The sequence below is a fragment of the Nycticebus coucang genome, chromosome 4 (assembly GCF_027406575.1).
Source record: "Nycticebus coucang isolate mNycCou1 chromosome 4, mNycCou1.pri, whole genome shotgun sequence".
NCBI classification, from domain to species: domain Eukaryota; kingdom Metazoa; phylum Chordata; class Mammalia; order Primates; family Lorisidae; genus Nycticebus; species Nycticebus coucang.
This window is the reverse complement of record NC_069783.1, coordinates 96907657-96929686: the sequence shown is the minus strand read 5'-3', so window position 1 is coordinate 96929686 and position 22030 is coordinate 96907657. Positions and strand designations below refer to the sequence as shown.

At 38.4% G+C, this 22030-nt stretch overlaps 1 protein-coding gene across 1 annotated transcript in view; it reads right to left on the bottom strand.

Annotated features, from left to right (window-relative positions):
- Nucleotides 1–22030, bottom strand: part of IL18RAP (interleukin 18 receptor accessory protein) — a 37278-nt gene that overhangs the window by 7242 nt on the left and 8006 nt on the right. The window contains exons 7-9 of the mRNA XM_053589956.1: nucleotides 7061–7208; nucleotides 2545–2610; nucleotides 801–924 (exon numbers count right to left, since the gene is read on the bottom strand). Coding sequence (XP_053445931.1) covers nucleotides 801–924; nucleotides 2545–2610; nucleotides 7061–7208 — 338 coding nt within the window. The remainder of the gene's footprint in view (nucleotides 1–800; nucleotides 925–2544; nucleotides 2611–7060; nucleotides 7209–22030) is intronic.

Here is a 22030-nt window from a genome sequence, read left to right as displayed (position 1 = left end):
CAACTTTCTGAGGCACTGATTAGCTCTGAATGTCTTGAATATCTAGAGAGTTTTCCTTTCTGTTGACCGAAACTGCTTACCAGTAAATTCTGACCACTGATCTGGGTTCTGTGCTCCAGGGAGCAACAAACTTAAGTTTAATTCCTTTTTTTTGAGACAGAGTCTCAGACTCTGTTGCCTAGGCTAGAGTACCCTGTTCCCTTCTGTCTGTCTAGTTCATAGCAACCTCAAACTCTTGTGTTCAAGCAATCCCCACACCTCAGCCTCTAATTTCTTATAAAAAATAAATAACCTACAAGTATTTCAAGACAGAAAGCCAACTTCTGAGTCTCCTTTTTGAAGTTGCTGTGTTTGTACCTACTCACTTCACACATTTTTTTCCCAGACTCCTTATTGGGTGCCACTTCCTCTGGATACTTTCCACACAACTCTGCACATCCACAATCTTACACTCACCACGCACTCTGAATGGACAGCAGGAGTGACGTGGGAACTGGGCCTTTCTTTCCTACTCGTCGGATGTGTTACTTATCTTCAAGCCTGGGTCAGTGTGTCTGTCTGCCTCACAGCTTGACTTTAAAAACAGCCACATCAAACTGTTGATACAAAGTGAGCTTTAAAACAACCTAAATCTTTCATTCAATGGCCTTTTTCACTTTGCATTTCTACACTTCTATTTCCACCATTAATTGGTGCTTGTGGCTGCACCATCAACTCCGTGTGTGCTTCTTAGAGGTTCCTAAAGGTGAAAGCTTCTCCTTCGGGTTACAGAAAATAGAATTGGAGAGTTTTCTTCTTACCTTTTGTTCTCACACTCCAAGATGTCCCACTCGTGTTCAGAATCTTTGATATACCATCTTATTATATATTTAGACATCCTTTCAAAGCCAAATCGTACTTTGCAACTAATAGTTAAAGGCTTTCCTGAAAATGAAAAGGCCAGAAAAAGCAGGAAGTAAGCTGGTGAGAATTTTATCTTCTTCCCTGCTCCCATAGTGGATTTGCCCAGAAGACTGTTTCCTGACAGAGTCAGGTCTGCAGGGAAATGGCTGGTTGTGTCAGAAATAATGAAACATCTATATATCTCATTCAGAAACACACAAAAAAGGTACATTTGTCTTTAGTGGGGAATGTTGATATCTCAACCATGTAACTGACGGAATGTTCTGAAAATGAAGATAAGTGTGATCCTATTGTTGAAGGTCCTGATGTGGTTTGATTGAGACATTAGAAAAACAGGGAGTTTCATTGACCGGCTCTACCATTGAAGAGCAAAGGGCATCCATAGAAGACATTTCCCCAACCAGTATTTACAAATTAAATGAAAATCATGAGGCTATTGTGGCATATACATTAAAGAAAATATTATTTAGATACTCAGCTGCTTTTCTGAACAATTCCCTATGGATGAGCATGTGTGTTATTAGATTAGCTTCTTTCTACCCATTTTCTCCGTGAGGAAAATCTAGATATGGTCACCCTCATGCTTAGTATCTAACCATAAAATGGTTAGGAACCCCCTTTGAAAACTTGTCTTTGCCCCTTAATCTATTTCCACTAATAATACCTTAAATTTACGAATGCCATATGAAACTTGAGTGTTTCGAATTGATTTATTCTTTCCTCCTTTCTTCCTCCTTCCACCCTAGTGAAATTGCTGATGTGGCCAAAGCAATTTCTGTAATCAAGGTACGCCACTACTGCCACCTAGCGAGTGTATACCATAATATCAGTTTTTACATTTATTCCTACAAAAATGAATCTTTTATTTGCATGTAAAAGAACACTTACATGAGGGAAACACCCAGTACTTGGGTTTAAACACAGCAATTCTTATTTGGCTGTGTGGAAGGATATGGATGTTATTGAAATTGGCAAAATGAGAGGAGACCACAGAGAAGTCAATTTCTCTTTTATCTACCCTGTTTCCCCAAAAATAAGATAGTGTCTTATTTTAAGGTGTGCTCCCAAAGATGCGCTAGGTCTTATTTTCAGGGGACGTCTTATCTTTCCTGTAAGGAAAGGTCTTATTTTTGGAGGATGTCTTATTTTGGGGGAAACAGGGTAACAGAAGATACTACTTTGGAATGTGAATTGTTTGAGCTGGGGTTGTAGTATTCCATCAAAATTCTTTTAAAGGCCAGACCAAACATCGTATTTGTAAGAGTTGATGCTACTTAAGTTGGCACATTCATAGATATGACCAAGGGCCCTAACCAATATACATAACCACCTGCTTCTAGAGAGAGTTAAGAAAGATTCTCCAATCTGTCAGGTCCAATGCATCAGCCACTTAGTATACACTTCCCACTATTTCTCAACGAAACTTTGTAATATCAGTGTTTGATGTTTATTTGAAGATTTAATGACAGAGGTTTAGGAGGATTAAGTAAATTCGCAAGGTCACAAAATGAATCAGCATCTGAGTTAAGATTCACACCCAATTCTGTTTGACTAGAAAGGCTGATGCCCTTTTCTTTATACCACACTTATACCTGCTTTCTGAAGCACAGTATCTTCTTTCAAGGTTAAAGCTCAGCTTACCAAGTTCTACTTCCAGTGTGTCCTTGACTGGATCCAGGATATCAGGTTTGAAATTAGTGTCTTTCACTAAAAAGTGACAAGAGAAATCATCATTTGCATTGAGAAATCTGAAAGACAGCCTGTTTGCTGAAGATTTAGGTTTAAGGCCACAGTTTAATCTAAATGTTTTAGAGTTCCCTCTTGAAATTTTATCCGTAATCACCAAGTCTAGTTTCTATGTGAAAAGCTCATCCCCTAGAATGACTGTGACACCAGGTTGCAGGTGTTAGTAAAACATCAGTCCTTGATTAATCCATATTTGCCCAGGTGCGTTTTCTCCCTCACCAAACCTGCTCATTTCTTACAGATTTGAGCCTCCATCCTGGTCTTCTCCTGCAAGATTTCTTTTTGATGCTATCTGGCTGACTAATCCAACAGCAATAAGAATTCACCTGAGAAACTGCCCAAGTCAGGCAGACCTGAGCCCACCTGCTCCATCCTTAAACTCACGGTATGTTTCACAATAAAGGAGAATCCAGACCTTAGTTAATAATTTTATCCTTCAGTCTCCTGCCACCCACAAACTTTCAATATGCCTCCACTATCAAACTTTCTCCAGAAGATGTCTCATCTCCTGTAAAAGCATAATTCAAAGCTTTATTCTCCACATTGTCCACTCTTACTGCTCAGGGACCTTCTTTCATTTACACCGTCTCTGTTTTGTGTCTTGAGTTCTCTTTCTCTCTCTCTTATTCTTCCCATCAGCATTTATCAATGTTCAAAATGCTCACTCTTATTGTCTTCAAAAAGAGGAACACCCTGTGCCTCATTCATTCTCCTTCCTTCTCAGCCAAGTTCTTCAAAAGAGTTCCATGTGCTCATTTCCTCCATTCCTCACCTGCCATGGAATCTCATTTCTGTTCCCATCATTCTGCTGAAACTGCTATGGCCAAAGTCACCATGACATCCTTGGACCTAAATGCATGGGGCACAGTTGAGCTTTTAATCTACTTTGCCTCTTAATAGCCTTGGGACTGTTTGTCATGCTCTCTTCCAGACCCTCTCTTCTTTTAAAACCCGTGTTCCTGTACTTTTCTTCAATCTCTGTGCTTACTTCTCTGTGTCCTGTGGGCACCCCTTTCTCTGGGCCTCTTTTGCACTTCAGGGCTCTTCTCAGTTCCCTCCTGCTGCTCTTTCCATTCTTCCTCCCCTCCCCCTGCAATTCACTCTCTAGGCCTCTTCTTTGCAGGGGGCTGTGACAGAGGCAGTTATCTGTCTCCTGCATCAATTTCACTTTGTCCCCCTGCTCTTCTTACCTTTCCACTGACAGATTCACCAATGTGTGTTCTCAGACTCATGTTCTGACTCCTCTGGGGATCTCCCTCCTCTCCCCGACTTTACCAAGTGCTGGAGCACTCCAGGGCCTGGTCTGGTCCTAGATTCTCCTGTCCCTATCCTCACTTCCCAGGTAATCTCATTCAGTTCCTTGCCTTTAGCTGTCATGAGAAACTTGGCCAATCTCAAATTCATGCTACCAACCAGAACTTCTGCAGGCTGCTTTAGCCAAATACCTACTTGAGTTGGATGACGGCAGGTCCTTCCAAGCCTCATACTTACTTTCCTCCTCAGACCTTCTTTTTCTTCAGCATTGTCAGTTTTATTAAATGGCATGTCTCAACTTATCCAGGCCAAGAAACTAAAGCATTCTTAATTTCTCTCTTTCTCCTGTCTTCTGCACAAAATCCATCATCATTTACTGTTGACTCATCACCTCTCTGGACCTATCCACAGAGCACCCAGAGACACCTCTGAAGGATTGGACCCACACCTGCTATGACGTAGCCCCGTGCTCTCTGTAGCCTCTGCACTATTGGGCTCTCTCGGGACATTGCAGAGTCTGCCCCATTGCCTTACTCAAAGCCTGGCACTTATCCTTGGCCACTCCTTCCCTCTTCCTCGCTCTCAGTCACCAGGTTCTTCCAGATGTGCCTCCTGTTTCTCAGGTTTGTCCACTTCACTCTATGCCCCGTCTCTCCCTAGTTTAGGTCCCTGTCAGCAATCGTCTGCTTGACCACAGCAGCCTCCTGACTCCTCTCCCGGTCTCCATCCTGTCTCTTCAAACTCACTTTCTGCACAGTAGACAGAGTGATCTGCCTCAAATACAAATCTATTCATGACACTTCCCACTTATAACTTCACCCCACTGTTCCACTGTTCCTGGAATAAAATCCAAACTTATTAGAACAGTATGATGGCAGACCCTCAGACCCTCACCCTCAGCTGACCTTCCTGTTCCTGGCACTGTGCTCCCTTTCACTTCCTGGGCAACAGCTGTGCTGCTCCCTCAGCCTGGAATAGCAGCTTTCCACCTTCACTTAGCTCCCTGTTGTCACTTGGACTTGGGGGGCTCTCACCTGTCTCCCACTGCACTGTATCAGCATAGCCTGCTTCCTACCTGCCTTGCTCCCCCAAACAGTAAGTTCTCAAAGGCCAGATGAAGAGTTCAGCTTCTCATTCTTTTTTTTTTTTTTTTTTTTTGTAGAGACAGAGTCTCACTGTACTGCCCTCAGGTAGAGTGCCGTGGCGTCACACGGCTCACAGCAACCTCTAACTCTTGGGCTTACGCGATTCTCTTGCCTCAGCCTCCCGAGCAGCTGGGACTACAGGCGCCCGCCACAACGCCCGGCTATTTTTTTGTTGCAATTTGGCCGGGGCTGGGTTTGAACCCGCCACCCTCGGCATATGGGGCTGGCACCTTACTCACTGAGCCACAGGCGCCGCCCCAGCTTCTCATTCTTACATCATTAGCTCTAGCTCTAAGCCTGACAGGTATTAGATATGCAACAAAGATTTGTGGGGAATGAATGTATGTAAGAATGAATACATAGATGAAGAAGACAGGAATGAGGACAGAGAAGGCTTGATTGAAATAGTTGCGATAGATGGTGCAAGGCATTTTTTATGTGAGTGAGAAGTAGATTATGCTACCGAGAATTGGAAGGGCTGAGTGGTGGCTGAGTAAAAGAACAATTACCCATCACTTGGAGGGGACAAGGGGCCGGTGTGCAAGTGGAGAATTCACATTCTAACTTCTCTTTCAAGGAGCAGCCTAATATAAAATTAAATCTAATATATATGAAATCTGAAATAAAATAAAGGTAGTCTGAATTACTTGAGGGTGCAAAGGTCAGGAAGTAGGCAGGACTATATAACTTGGTCTTAGGGTGTTCCATGAGGCTTGTATGTTATAATCAAAGAGCAGGTAAAAATGATTAATATCTTTCCTAAGAATCTGAGTGCAGTGGCTCACACCTGCAATCCTAGCACTCTGTGAGGCCTAAGAGGTGGATTGCTTAAGCTCATAAGTCAGACCAGCCCAAATAAGAGACCCTGTCTCTACTAAAAAATAGAAAAATTATTCGGGCATGGTGTTACACGCCTGTAGTCCCAGCTACTTGGGAGGTTGAGGTAAGAAGATCACTTGAGCCCAGGAGTTGAGGTTGAGGTGAGGAATGATGATGCCATGGCACTCTAGCCTGGAGCAACAGAGTGAGACTCTGTCTCCCCACTCCAAAAAAAGAAAAAAAAAAAAATCATACCTTTATAAAGAGGTAAGTCAACCAGTCAGTAGTTCTTTGATAGGAAACGTGAATGTCTGGCTATATTATGTGTTTACTGTATAAGCCATGGTTTAGTTAATCACTCCATATAGTTTATTCATGCTGATACTTGTAGAATGACCTCATGGAAAGGTCCTTAGATAAGCCACAGAGGAAAAGATCCAATGTGCCAATAGACACATGAGAAGACATTCAAGCAATTATTAGTCTCCCAATTAGTGTTAATTGGCAGAAAACAAAAAAAGAAACCCGATGTAATTAATGCCAATCAAAAACTCTGATAATACCAATCATCATTTGAGAATAACAGAAATCTGCTCCTTGCTGATGGGGGTTATGACAAAAACCACATTTCATAACAAAACATCTTATCAGTGGATACATACATATATAGAAAAGACATAAAAACATAAATGAGAAAGATATAAACTATAAGATGTGATGACACAGGCACAGAAAGGGAAAGGAAAGGGATGGAGCAAAGACCTCAAACTATATTTGTAATGCTTTGTTTCTTTAAAGAAACAAACAAACAAAAAAAAACAGATTTTAAGCATGTGGAAAACCATTAACATGGTTAATGCAGCTAGATATGTGAATGTGACTTAATATTTCTGGTGTGTGAAATATTTAATATATTTTTGATTTATTACAAAAGCAAACCAGATACCAATTCATAAACATTCCCAACCTGTGATACTTGAACATAGTTCAGAACTAAGCCTTCCTTGGGGGATGGGAACCAGGTTGGTGGGAAAATGGATGTTTGCCCATAATCAAGGCTTTTCACAACAGCAAGTATATGACTATTCTTTTCTTGTTTCTGAAAGGAAAAAATTACCAAGCCAAATGAAAATAACTTTAATTTGGCCAAATGAAGTTAAGATCTCAAATCTTGAGACAAAAATCTCACTTACCAATGGTTACCACTTGAACAACAGATCTGACTGTCCATACACTTGCATTATCTGACTGAGTGTAATCACATACATATGTGCCTTCGTGATAGTCATAAACTTCACCCACTACCAGTGGGTTGCTCCTTTGTTCAGAGAGTCTTCCATTCTAATGCAAAAGATAAGAAAATTAGACAACTTTCTTTAACCAGAGAATTTTTATTAAAGAAAACTGTTATGAATCATACCTATAGAAAAACTTTACAAATGTGAGCCAGGAAGAGGAAGATCAGTCTCAGATTCAGGAATCCCATAATCTCTGAAGATATTGTATTTAAAAATATATATATACATTTGTAAGATTCTTATCTGAAAGAAGAGGTATTTACTTGTTTTTTTTTCTCTCTTCTTTTTCTTTTTTCTTTTACTTGAGACAGGGTTTTGCTCTGCCACCTGGGTAGAGTGCAGTGATGACATCATAGCTTAACACAATCTCAAACTCCTCGACTCAAGCAATCTTCCTTCCTCAGCTTCCCACATATTTGGGACTATAGGCAGGTGCCACCATGCCTGGCTAATTTTGTTTTTATATATTTTGTAGAGATGTGGTTTCACTATGTTGCCCAGACTGGTCTTGAACTCCCGATCTCAAATGATCCTTCTGTCTCTGCCTCACAAAGAGCATAATTACAGGAGGGAGCCACCATACCCAGACAAGAAGCACTTTCTAATACAATTACATTATATATGGAAATGAAGGAACTCTACATATAACAAAGAGATCGCCTAGTATTTCTCAGAACATGGCTCAAATGCCTGAGAATATTCTAGAAAGCTTATAATGTTCTAAGGGCTGAAATCCAAATTAGTTTTTTTTTTTTTTTTAATGCTTGTGTGTGTGTGTATTTTTTCTTAGAAATTGACAGATTTCAATGTATAAGGATAATATATAAAATTTCCTCTTTAAATAAAGCTAACTCTAATAAAAGAATAAATTTTAGATAAAAGATATTAAGTAAAAAAAAAGGTGCACATAAATATTATAAAGAATGACTAAAGACTGATAAAATTATTTAATTCACAAACTCACAGCAGACTTGAAGTCAAGAGAGAACTAAATATAATTATGAATCTATCTTTCCCATACTTAACATGCATCAGTGTCTCCCTATTGTCTTTGGGAGAAAGTCTCAAATTCTTCACTGTCTGGTCTTGCAATCCTCCTTGGTCTCCCTTCCTGGTCTGCCAGTCTACCCACTGGCCATTCTCTAAGTAACCATGCTTGCTCCTGATCCCTGAATTTGCACACGTTTCCCACCGCTTTTTTCCACTGGGTAGATGGCTGCTCAATCTCCAGCTCCAACTCAAGAGCTGGCTCCTAAGGTGAGAAGTCACTGTGCCTCTCCCAGCAGAACTGGTCATGTCATGCTCCCAGAGCAGTGAGCACAAACCACTGTTGTGCAAAGCCCTATTGTAGTAATTAGGTGTTTATGTATCTCCTTCTCTGCTATTGAGAGTAGCCTTTGTGTCAAGGCATCTAGCTGGCCCTGACACAGAGTTAGAGATACACACAGGTCCCTTCCCTCAGCCAGCTCTCAGCCTGGGCACGTGGGCCCTGACTGGTAAGCCACTCTGTGGCACCATGTACAGAATGAGGGGAGAGCACCTGGGCACCCTATCTCAGCTTGCAGGATGCAGGGATGCTCCCTCAAGTTTAATCAGAGCTTGGAAAAATTTGTAGGAATCAATCAGTTGATGGGAAGTGGCTGCCATTTTAGGAATATTTGAAGCAAAGTATGTACATAGGAAACAAGGCCAAGGTGAAAAGGCCGATGATTGACAATGTGTTTGATCTCTGTATTTCTAGAATAGTAAGCTCTTCGAAAATAAATGATGAGTGACTAAATGAATGTCTGATTGAAAGAAAGGTTTTTAGGGAGGACAGTCACATAATGAGACATTTTAGAGAGATGACTGGCAGCGAGGTATGGAAACTCATGTAAGCTTCAGCAAAGACTATCATAGTCACCTTGGTTGAATGATCACTACTGCGCCAGTAATCACAGACCCCCTAAACTCCACATATAACAATGTTTCTACTGCACATACACTTCCAGTTTCCAACTGAGAGTACTAGGAGCTTCTCTCTTACCATTGTATTTGAAAGAAAAGAGATAAACAAAACAAACAAAAAAAGAAACAACAAAATAATAAGAATCTTTCATCTGCATGGATTACAGAATTCTTTCTCATGTGTCATTGCAGATGATCATCCAAAGGGTTCTCTGTCTAGGTTTTTGTGGATTCTACTTCTTCCATTTTATAGACGAGAAAACAGAGGCTCTGGAGTTTGAGTGTTTTTTCTCTGTCTGACAAAGCTGGTAAGTGGGGGCCCTGAGAATCAACCTAGTATTTTCTGGTTCTGAGTTTCATGTTCTGATTGAGGAATTTCCCTTCCTCTTTGCCTGCAAACTGGTAGAAGCAGGCATTCCCCTACTTCAAGTCTCTGCTGTGGTTCCTGTTGTCCAGTAGTTTGGCCAGGAGCCTGAGAGAATGACCAGACTTGTCAGAGAGGGGCAGGAAGTTAGCAAAAGGACAAGAGGTGGCAAGATACAAGGTCAGATATTTGTTAGGTGATCTCATGGATCAAGAACATTTCCAGTGGAAGTTTGAAAGCTTGGCGGGTGTTGGGAGTGGTTGTGGTTCAGAGAGAAAACTTTAGAAAACACAGTACTAGTCTGTGAAGATTAGAATTTAAAGGGGGAAGTGTGTGGTAAATCACACAAGAAAGTTACAGAGAGAGGATGCAGAGTGTCTTTGAGACCTCAGTTGAGTCACTGGGAAACATGGGGAACAACCACGTGGAACTGATTTTTTTTCATAAAAAGGTAAGGATGGTTTAGTGTGTATCTTAGGAGTTTATGACATGGAAACTCAAAGGAAACATCAAAGAAAAGAAATTAACCATTTATGGCAAAGATGATGGGAAACCTTCATACAGTATAATTACAGATGATCCAGTAGGAACAAGAGAGGCTAACGTAACTGCCTACGGAACTATTTTGCTCATACGTGAAGCACTTATGAACAAAATGTGGAAAGAAGATCATCCACCAATGTGAATCTGTCTGAATAGTGTCAATACATCCTAGAAAAAAAAAAAAACCTGATACATACCAAAAAAATAAAAATAAAAAAGACTGAAGACATTAAAATGGATTTTTTTTTTTTTTTTGAGACAGAGTCTTACTTTATCACCCTTGGTAGAGTTCTGTAGCATCCTAGCTTATAGCAACCTCAAACTCTTGGGCTCAAGCAATCCTCTTGCCTCAGTATTTTCCATTTTTAGTAAAGACAGGGTCCCACTCTTGCTCGAACTCCTGAGCTCAGGCAATCCACCTGCCTCAGCCTCTCAGAGTGCTAGGATTACAGGTGTGAGCCACCGTGCCTGGTTACTAAAAAAGACTTTTAAAGGTATGTGTTAAGCAAAGAGAAGAAGAAAGTTATTCTTAACTACTAGGGGCAGTTATGACAATATTATATTACAACCTCAATGAGGTCTTGTATTACTAGTCAACACAGCTGCTCCCAGGAGCATCATGCACATTATATTATTCTGTCAGAATGGTGTTGCTTAGAGTTGAGCAATACTGTGGGGCTCCTAGCTGGGCTTGCTAATCTAAGAGGACTCCCAGGATCCTCATTTCTAGTCCTATCCTCTCTGACAGACTTCAGGGTTTTTTGTCCATTTTAACATACATTATGGATTCATGAGTCTAGATCTATATATATATTACCTCTCTCCCAGTCCTGATTGAATTAACTTCCACTTTCTTTGGTAAATGATGAATGGTAAATTGGCAAACACTGTGAATATATTTTGAGGCAGAAATAGCCAAAATATTATACTCATCTTTTTTACACACCCCAGTCAAAGCTTTTAATCTTTTTATTTTATGAAAATATCATTATCATTTGCCACCTTTTTTTCTGTTCCCAGCACTAGATCCATGGATCAAGACTCACACTTGTAAAAGTCAAATACATCAAGAGGGTCCCAGAAGATCGTTCACATGATCAACCCATAAGCTTTAATTCTAATCTAACTTCTGGAGATGAGGTCTTGCTCTTGCTCAGGCTAGTCTCAAACTCCTGTACTCAAGGGATTCCCCTGCCTTGGTCTCCCAGAGTGCTAGGATTACAGGCACAAGTCACTATACCCCACCCTAATCTAACTGTCTAATTATACCACTCAAGAGCCCTCTGCTCCCATCATGCTGCACCCTCATCATTCACTGCATATGCCCTTTGTTTTTCTGTTAACTTTGTTGCTCTTTCTTAGTAAGTATAGCGGCACAATCTCTTGTCAACTATCAACTATCAACTGAGAATATTTATACATAAATTTTTCACCAATATTAATCTTATAATGGGAAAAGAGTACTTTACAGAAATTAATGATGATGAGATAGATTTGAATCTCTAGTGAAAGTATTAAATTATTTAACAGATGGTTTATGAACCCTTAGGAAATGAAGTTATGGTTAATATCAGCCAGCTCACATTTACTAACAACAATCATATTAAAGTAATATTATTTTCCTTCATGGTTGAATGGTTAGATCAGAGGCTCAGGGGAATACAGCAGACAATATATCTTCACTAAGGTGAGTCATTTGGAAAATACTTTCATGATCTCTTTGTTAAACAAAAGATAGACATGGGCTTAATGATAGGACACTCTCAGTTAACCAGGTACCTTCTTAGTTAAATGAGCAGCAGTACACACAAGTTGTGGATCAATGGACCAGAACTGGCAAGAAGGATCACTGCCCTTTTTGCCAGCCTGTTCAGTAGTTTCACAGGCACTTGAGTAAGCACATATTGCACATGCTTATCTTGTCTATAAGCCTCATATTGCTGGGTGGGATGGTTTATATGTTAGAATTAAAAATCAGAATTCCAATATCTTTACACATAAAATGATGTGCTAAAATCAACAAATTAAAATTTAATAGGAAATTTTAATCAACAAATTAAAATTTAATAAATATGGGTTACAAATTCTACTCTGTAAGCACAAAAGAGATATAGCAGGCTCAATTTTAGTTCTTGTGAAAAATACCTGCCTGCTAACTCAGAATAAATCAACCATATAATGGGGCCGCTCCAAAGCTAAAACCATTGTAGACTGCATTAATATTCTGCTCATAACATGGAAGAATGTAGGTCCTCTGTTTTCAGTAGTGAATAGACAGCATGTGGGTTATTGTATTGAACAGGTGCTAGGAAGCTGTCCAGGACCCTGAGTGTTCTGAAATGCTCATGGTGAGAACAATGGAATGGTCTGATGTATCAACCTTGGAAAAATTTTTTTTTAAATATAACCTAAGTTATATTGATATCTTCCTTATTTAGAAACATGTTAAATTTGAAGTTTAGACAATCTCAGCATGCTCACCAGTTTTCCATCGTATATTAGGCTCACAGAATGCCAACAGGTGCCAGTCATAAGAACTATGTCAAAAATAAAAGAGAAGTGGTTGGGCTAGGTGCAAAAATTCCATGGAACACAGGGCTCAGAAACAAGTGAGCAGCCACGTCAGCACTGTGGAAAGTGAATGTGGCATGAGTGAGACTGTCTTAAACCACCAATGGAAACATTGCAAATAATAAGTGGTCACAGCAGTGTTCATGAAACCCAAATCTTCTTGCTGTAGACCAGAGGTGCCCAACCTGAGGCCTGAGGTCACATGCACATTATTTCAAGGCCAATTTTGCTTAGCTATGATGTTGGATATTGTGAAAATTATGCATGGACCTATTTTTTTTGCTCATCAGCTTTTCCAGTGTCAGTATTTTCAATGTGTGGCCCAAGACAATTCTTCTTCCAATGCTTGGCAGAAAAAAAAAAAAAGAGGTTGGACACTCCTGCTTCTAGAGCACTATAAAAGAGACATCTTTACTGCCCTTCATTATAATTTTCCATGTGTCAAAGATCATAAAAATACCATTCCATTAAATGCAATTATCACTTATTTAAAGTCTGCTTATGCCAATGCATTTCTAGAAATTAGGGAAATATAGAGAAAATGTTCTTAGAAAAAAATAATAAATCACTTTAATTCTGACTTTTCATCATTAAATGTTGTAACTAAGAATTTCCAAGCAGGGTGACCAGTAAGTTCCTATTGCTGTCCTTGAGGCATCTCTAGGCCAGAAAGCAAGTACAGATCAACAATTATCAGCAGTGGGAGCAGATGGCCCCACCCAGCTCCAGCAACCAAGTAGCAACCCACAGCAGAGCTGTGAGGCTACACTAGATCCAAAGCAAAACCAAGTCCATATATATGTGTGGAACATAGCCTCTGCCCCTGCCCAGGCTGAGTGGCTGAGAAGCAACCACAGGGAGCTCATCTTTTATTGAATCCCAGTGTGTGGCACTGCCTAACTACAGATTCTAAACAATAGTAGCACCATCTAGGTAAAATGATCTGCAACCTTGACAATCAGAGGTAATCTCAGAGCCCAGACAGCAGCACTGCCTGACCACAGAGTCCAGCCAGTGATTTCACTGGACAACAGAGCATAAACAACAGCTTCATTTGACCTCAAAGCACAGGTAGCAGCCAAGCTCAACCAGAAAACATGACAACATGACAAAAAGTTCTTCTTACGTGGGGTTAGTACCAGCTGCCCCATCTATAATTCCAGGCTACACTAAATAGTGAAGGCGTATTACTACCACATCTGCAAAGATCAGTAGAGGTGGCTGTTTGTTCAAATGTACAGGCATCAATGCATGGACACAAAGATGATGAGAAATCTGGGAAATAGAACATCATCAAAAGAAACTAATAAATCTACAATAATGAGACCTAAAGAATTGGAGACCTATGAAATGACTGACAAAGAATTCAGAAGGATAATCTTAAAGAAACTATTAAAAAACATGAATAGAAAATCAAATTAATTTTGGAAACAATTCATGAATACAATGAGAACTTGGAAAAAGAAATAGAAACAATTACAAAACCAAATGAAAATTCTAGAGATAAATAATACAATGATTTAACTGAAAAGTATCAGTAGAAATCTTTAATAGATGACTTAACCTTGCAGAAGAAAGAATCGGTGATTCTGAAGTTAGAAAATTTGATATCATTCAGTCAGAGAAGCAAAAAGTAAAAAGAATAAAAAAGAATGAAGAAGTCTTAGGGAAATTATAGGATATCATCAAGAAAAGTAAGAGTAAAGAATTTTTTTTTTTTTTTATAGAGACAGAGTCTCACTTTATGGCCCTTGGTAGAGTGCTGTGGCCTCACACAGCTCACAGCAACCTCCAACTCCTGGGCTTAAGCAATTCTCCTGCCTCAGCCTCCCGAGTAGCTGGGACCACAGGCGCCCACCACAACGCCCGGCTATTTTTTGGTTGCAGTTTGGCCAGGGCAGGGTTTGAACCCACCATCCTTGGTATATGGGGCCGGCGCCCCACTGACTGAGCCACAGGTGCCGCCCCAAGAGTAAAGAAATTTTAAAAGAAGAAGAGAGAGAAAAAAACTATTATTTAAGGAAGTAGTGGCTGAAAATCTGGGGATAGAAAATATTAAGTACAGGAAACTCAGATGTCCCCAGACAAATTCAACCCAACTAGGAGTTCACGGAGACACAGTATAATTAAATTACCAAAAATCAAAAACAGAATACCGAAAGCAGTAAGAGATAAGAAATATAACATATTCAGGGAAGTACTAATATCAGTGAATTTCTCAGTAGTAACCATATAGGCCAGGATGATATATTCAAAGTGCTAAAGAGAAAAAAATACCCAAACCTCTTAACTAAAAACATTTTACCCAGTAAAGCTTTCAGAAATAATGGAGAAGTAAAAAGTTTTCCAGAGAAGGAAAAGCTAAGGGAATTAATTACCAGTAAGTCAACTTTATAAAAATTGGTAAAGGAAGTTCTATAAGATTAAATGAAAGACTTCTAATTAGTAATAAAAAAGAAACTAGAAACAATGGTATTAGAAATGTATAGTCATATTCAGAATTCTCTAGTATTATAAATGTATAAAGCAATTTTACAGCTACTGTGATGGTTAAAAGACAATTGCAGCTATGATAAATTGTTAAAGAATACAAATAACAAAACATGTAAATTTTGACATAAAAATCATAAAAGGTAGAGGGGAAGAAGTGAAACTATAGTTTTTAGATGTGACTAAAGTTAAGTTGTTATAACTTACAATTGCCTGTTATAAGAACAGGGTGTTTTGTGTGAGCCTCATGGTAAACACAAAGCAAAAACTGGTAGTAGTTGCACAAATAGAAAAAGAAGGATTCAAAGCACCCTGAAAACCATCAAAACACAAAGAAAGACAGTAACAGCCAAAAAAAGAAACAAAAAACCTGCAAAATATCCAGAAATCAAATCACAAAATGGCAGTACCAACTTCTTACCTATCAAGAATTACCTTAAATGTAAATGAATTAAATTCTCCAATCAAAAACATAAAAAGGACTGAATAGATATATATTACAAAAAAACCTAACCATCTTCTGCCCACGAGAGATTCACTTCACTACTAAGGATGCATTGTAAGTGAGTATAAAGTTATAACAACGAATGAGATCAAGCAAAAGAAAGAGTATCAGAGGGTAAAGACAAGGCTTTTGAATTAACTCAAACATATAGAAAAAAAGAATGGAGAGGAATGAACAATCTCTCAGAGAAATGTGGGACTATGTAAAGCAAGCAAATACAAGAATCAGGTATCCTTGAGTGAGCAGAAGTAAAAGCAAAACGCATGGAAAACCTATTTGAGGCAGTAATTGAGGAAAACTTTTCTGATATCATAAGAGATTTAGATATCCGAATACAAGAAGCTCATGAAACACCTGAAAGAGGAATGGCAAATAGAATATCTTCAGGGCACATAGTTGCAAGTGACCAAAGTCAAAGTGAAGTAGAAAATCCTATAAGCTGACACAGGAAAGAAAAAAATAACTTACAAAAGAAAATCCATCAGACTAAATACAGAAGAATACCTCAAAATGATAAAAAGCCATATATAACAACCCACAGCCAACATGATACTGAATGCGGACATTAGCTTTAAGAACTGGAACAAGACAAGGATGCCACTATCACAACTTCAATTCTGCATAGTTCTGGAAATCCTAGCCCAAAGCAATGAGGTAAGAGAAAGAACTAAAGGGCATAAATCAGGAAAGAGGAGGCCCAACTATTCCTGTTTGCGAATGATATGCTCTTATATCTTGAAAACCCTAAAGACTCCACCAAATGACTCTTAGAATTGCTAAACAAATTCAGTAAATTCTCAGGTTACATAATTAATTTATACAAATCAGAAGTGTTTCTATATACTAATAAGAGTCAAACTGAGAGTCAAATCAAGACTCAGTAAGATTTATAATAGCTACAAGGAAAACAAAATACCTAGGAAGTGAAAGATTTCTACGAGAAGAACTAGAAAACACTGATGAAAGAAATCATAGATGACACAAACAAATGGAAAAACACACCATGCTTATGGATTAGAAGAATTAACATTGTTGTAACTGGGTTATAGCTTTCATGTGAAGGTCCCACATTAGTTTCATAATAAGGGTGAGCACATTGGGTACTTTTTCTTCCATTCTTGAGACACTTTACTATGAAGAATATGTTCCAGCTCCATCCATGTAAACATGAAAGAGGTAAAGTCTCCATCTTTCTTTAAGGCTGTATAATATTCCATGGTGTACATATACCACAATTTATTAATCCATTTGTGGATCGATGGGCACTTGGGCTTTTTCCATGACTTAGCAATTATGAATAGGGCTGCAATAAATATTCTGATACAAATATCTTTGTTATGATGTGATTTTTGGTCTTCTGGGTATATGCCCAGTAGAGGGATTACAGGATTGAATAGTTACAACCTAAGAATAGGGAGAAGGGGGAAAGGGAGGGGAGGGAGGGGGAGGTAGGTGGAGGGAGGGGGATTAATGGGATTACACCTGCGGTGCATCTTACAAGGGTATATGTGAATCTTAGTAAATGTGGAATATAAAGGTCTTAGCAAAATAACTAAGAAAATGCCAGGAAAGCTATGTTAACTAGTGTGATGAAAATGTGTCAAATGGTCTACGAACCAAGTGTATGATGCCCCATGATCATACTAATGTACACAGCTATGATTTAATAAAATAAAATAAAAAATAAAAAGAATTAACATTGTTATAATGGACACACTGCCCAAAGTGATTTACAGATTCAGTGCAATTCCCATCAAAATACTAACATCACTTTTCAAAAATCTAGAAAAAATAATCCTAACTTTATATCAAACCAAAAAACGAGCACAAATAGCCAAACAATCCTAAGCAAAAAAGAACAAATCTAGAGGCATCACATTACCTGAGTTCCGATTATACTACAAGGCTATAGTGCAGTATCAGAGTAGTGTGTTACTGGTGTAAAAGTAGACAGATTGACCAATGGAACAGAATAGAGAACCCAGAAATAAAATCACATAGCTATGATCAATTGATATTTGACAAAGCATACAGAAACATACACTGTGGAAAGGAGGCCTTATTCAGTAAATGATGCTGGAAAAATGATAGCCACATCCAGAAGAAGAATGAAACTGGATCCCTGTCTCTCACCATATTTAAAAATTAACTCAAGATGGACCAAAGACTTAAATGTAAGACCTGAACCCCTAAAAATTCTAGAAGAAAACATAAGTAAAACTCTTCTGGGCATTAGTATATGAGCAAAAAATGTATGACTAAGACCCCAAAAGCAAATATAATACAGATGCAACAAAGATAAATAAATAGGACTTAATTAAACTAAATTAAACTTAATTAAACTATTTCCTTCTACACAGCGAAGGAAATAATCAACAGAATAAATAAAAACCCTATGGAATGGGAGAAGATATTTGCAAGTTACACATCTGTCAAAGAGCTAATATCCAGAATCTACAAAGAACTCAACCAAATCAGCAAGATAAAAAAGAAAAAAGAAAACCCTAAATAATCCTATAAAAGAGTGGCTAAAAGACTTAACAGATTTTTTTTTTTGAGACAGAGTCGCACTATGTTGCCCTCAGTAGAGTGCTGTGGCATCACAGCTCACTGCAACCTCAAACTCTTGGGCTCCAGTGATCCTCCCACCTCAGCCTCTCAAGTAGCTGGGATTACAGGCACCTGCAACAATGCCCAGCTATTTTTTTGTTGCAGTTGTTATTGTTGTTTAGCTGGCCCAGGTAGGGTTTGAACCCCACCCTATCGGTGCATGTGGCTGGCACTGTTACCACTATGCTATGGGCACTGAGCCAAAGACTTGACAGATTTTTTCAAAAGAATATATAAAAATGGCCAAAAAACACACAAAAAATTTAACATCACTAATTATCAGGGAAATACAAATTAAAAGTGCAGTGAAATGATAACCTTACCCCTGTCAGAATGGCCATTAACAAAAGTTCAGAAAACAACAAATGGTGAGGTCGCTGTAAACTAGAATGCTTATACCCTGTTCATGGGGATGTAAACTAAAAATAGTGTGGATATCCCTCAAAGAACTAAAGTAGACCTGCCACTCAATTCATCAAACCTACTACTGGATGTCTACCCAAAGGAAAAGAACTCATTTGATAAAACAGAGATCTACATTCAAATGTTTATTGCAGCACAATTTATAATTGCAAAGATATGGAATCAACCTAAGTGCCTAACAACTGATGAGTGGAAAAGAAAATATGGTATCTGTAATGTACAGTAGAACCTCTGTAAGTTCACCACCCAAGGGACTGTAACAAACCAGTTAACCTATCAAGTTGATCAACATAAGGAACGAGGCGTGCTGTACTGACACATACATGTGGTACCTGTGTAGTCTCTGAAAATTATGTCAATTTAAGGAGGTCGTCAATGTAGGAAGAAGGTCTACCGTGGAGGCACCCCTGTATATACACACACCATTGAGCACTACTCAGTCATAAAAAGGAATGAAATAATGTCTTCTCCACCAAGTTAGGTGGAAATGGAGGTCATTATCCTAAGCAAAGTATCTTAGGAATGGAAAAGTAAATAGTATGTGTTCTCACTTCTAAATGGGAGCTAATGAGGTAACATATGGTCAGATAGTGGTGTAGTGGGCCTTGATCATTTAGAAGAGAGGGTGGGAGTGATTGAGGGATAAAAATCTACTTATTGGGTACAATGTACACTATTCTGGTGATGGGTATAATGTATGATGGGTACAGCATCATACAATGTAACAAAAAATACTTGTAACCTCTAAACTTTCATTAGAAATTAAAAATAAAGGAAAAATATTAGTGAGGATGTGGAGAAAAGAGAACTCATGTATATTTTTGGTGGCGGTGTCAATTAGTACAGAAATTACTGAAAACTCTATGGTGGCTCCTCCAAAAAACTAAAAAATAGAAATACTATATGATCCAGCAATGCCATGTCGGGAATTGGTATATATCTTTGGAACACATATACTTTGGTATGTATCTACAGGAATTGAAATAAATATCTCAAAGGACTATCTGCTCTCCCATGTTCATTGCAGAATTATTCACAGAAGTCAAGATACAGAATCAACCTAAGTGTCCAACAGATGAGTGGATAAAGAAAATACATATATGTATACACACTATAGCCAACTATTTAAAATTGCACATAAACTTTATGGACCCCCCTGTATATATTATTCACCCTTAAAAAGAAGGAAATTATCTCATTTACAACAATATGATAATATAGGAGACATTAAGCTCCGTGAACTAAACCAGGTGCAGAAAGACAACTCATATGTGGAATATTAAAAAGTTGAACTCCTAAAATTACAGACAAGAATAATGATTATCTGATGCTTGGTTGGGGGAAGGATGGAGTGAATGGGGAGATGTTGGCCAAAGAGTACAAAGTCTCAGATAGACAGGAGAAATAAGTTGTAAAATCTGTTTCCAGAGCAGAGTAACTATAGTTAATATGTTGTATGTTTCAAATAACTAACAGAGTACATTTCAAATGTCTCACTACAAAAATAAGTAAGCAAGGTGATGCTTACTAGTTTGATTTAATCATTCCACACAGTACACATATATCAAAGCCTCACCTCATCATCGTAATTGTATATATTGTACCCTGTAAATGTAGGCTATTACTGTTTATTAAAAAGAATTTAAAATAATATAATAAAATAAAACAGTTGAAGAAAATTTAAAAAGAATCTCCAATTCTAAATTTTTGGGTGTGCCTATTAAAAATATTTTATAACCCTCCAGAGATTCCAAGCCCCTGGATTTATTTCATTTAGATATTCTGTGCATCTGGTATCCCTGGCCAGCAGTTTAACTTAAATTCAATAATACTGTGTTCATCCTATCAGCAAGTGTTAGCTTTGTCTGTTCAGAGATCTTAAGTACGACCCAGTTTCTGTGCAAGAAACTGGGAGCTAACCTGAGGAAAGGGACCTTGGGGCTTATTCCTCACCTAATTGTCACCACGTTTAGTGATATGCTATTGCCATGAAGTCTGTGACTTTCAGGTTACACTGTATGTGCATAACGTGTAATTCATGAAACAGAATCCGAACCAGGACCCATCCAAATCTGTATCAGAAGAGGTATAATTTTAACAACAGCCACATTCACCTACTTTTCAAATAGCTGTCTGTTCACCATTAAACATACGCTCATGTTCACAGTCAAAGTTTCAGAGAAGTGAAACAAAGCTTTCTTTTGGTTTATATGAGCAATAGATGAAGAGAACTGGCAACTACTAGGTGGCTTGTGCCATCTGAAAAGTGAAAATAGCTTTCATTTCATGTACACGATATCAAAAACTCAAACATATTTTCATCGGAAATAACTGGGATGAGTATGCTTTGGAACAGCCCACCTAGACAGCGAGACATCTGTCACCCCAGATTACAGAGACTTTCAACCAAGGGAAGTATTGTTCTTGAGAGAGAACAGAAAATAATACTGGTTTTTCTTACTCACCTCAGTTTAGAGGTAGTAAAATTAATGTTTCTTAGGTTAGGATTTCATTGAGGCTAGTATTCCCTCAGATGAGTCATTTTAAAATACAAATATGAGATGACAGCCATGCCATGTGTCCTCTCTGTGTAATTATTTGTGTAGCATGTCATAACATCTGTCCCCCTATCATCACTGTGTGTCAAGAATCAAGTGAAGAAATGTCCTCTCTTCTCGCACTGACTGAACCTAAATGTACTCCCAGGAGCCTCTCTTAAAATTTGAGGCACATATAACCACCAGATAAGCATGAATCCATCTTTCTGACTTCAATTGGTGGCACGTTAAAATGATATTTTTATGTCACAAACATGTATTATAAAGTTAAATATAAAATTATGCATGATTTTTAAAGCAAAGTATTGGACTTCAGTTTTTGCAATTGTATGGCAGCAGTATGAATTCTCTTCCCAGAACCCACCACCCAGGTGGGGGTTAACTGACATGAGGCTCTGTTAAAGAAAATGTTTAAGCAGCATTTGTATATCTGCTAAAACTTGGAAAAACTATAAACCATGATGAAAATGTGAAATGTTTTTTGTTATAGGAGTTCACGTACATGTGGTTTATGGCACATCATTAAGAAACTTACCCTTATTCCCTTTTTCTCTTTACAGTGTACTGCCTCCTACTATGTCACCTGTGCAAGACACCTGTCACCCATGACCATCTTGAGCTTATCCTAATTGTCATCCAGATGTGTCCTTTATGGAAGGTATTCCAGTCTTATTTCTTTCAGAAACCCTTCAAGACTTTCTTGGTGGTTTCCCCCTTCCCTTTCTGAGTGCCCACTGCTTTCCAAAGACAGCAAAAATGAATTAACCTGTGCTCTTGTGTTAGCAGACGTTAGTAAGTTTATGTCTTAACTCATGTGTAATATACTTGAATTTTAGAAATTCTGCTGGCATTGA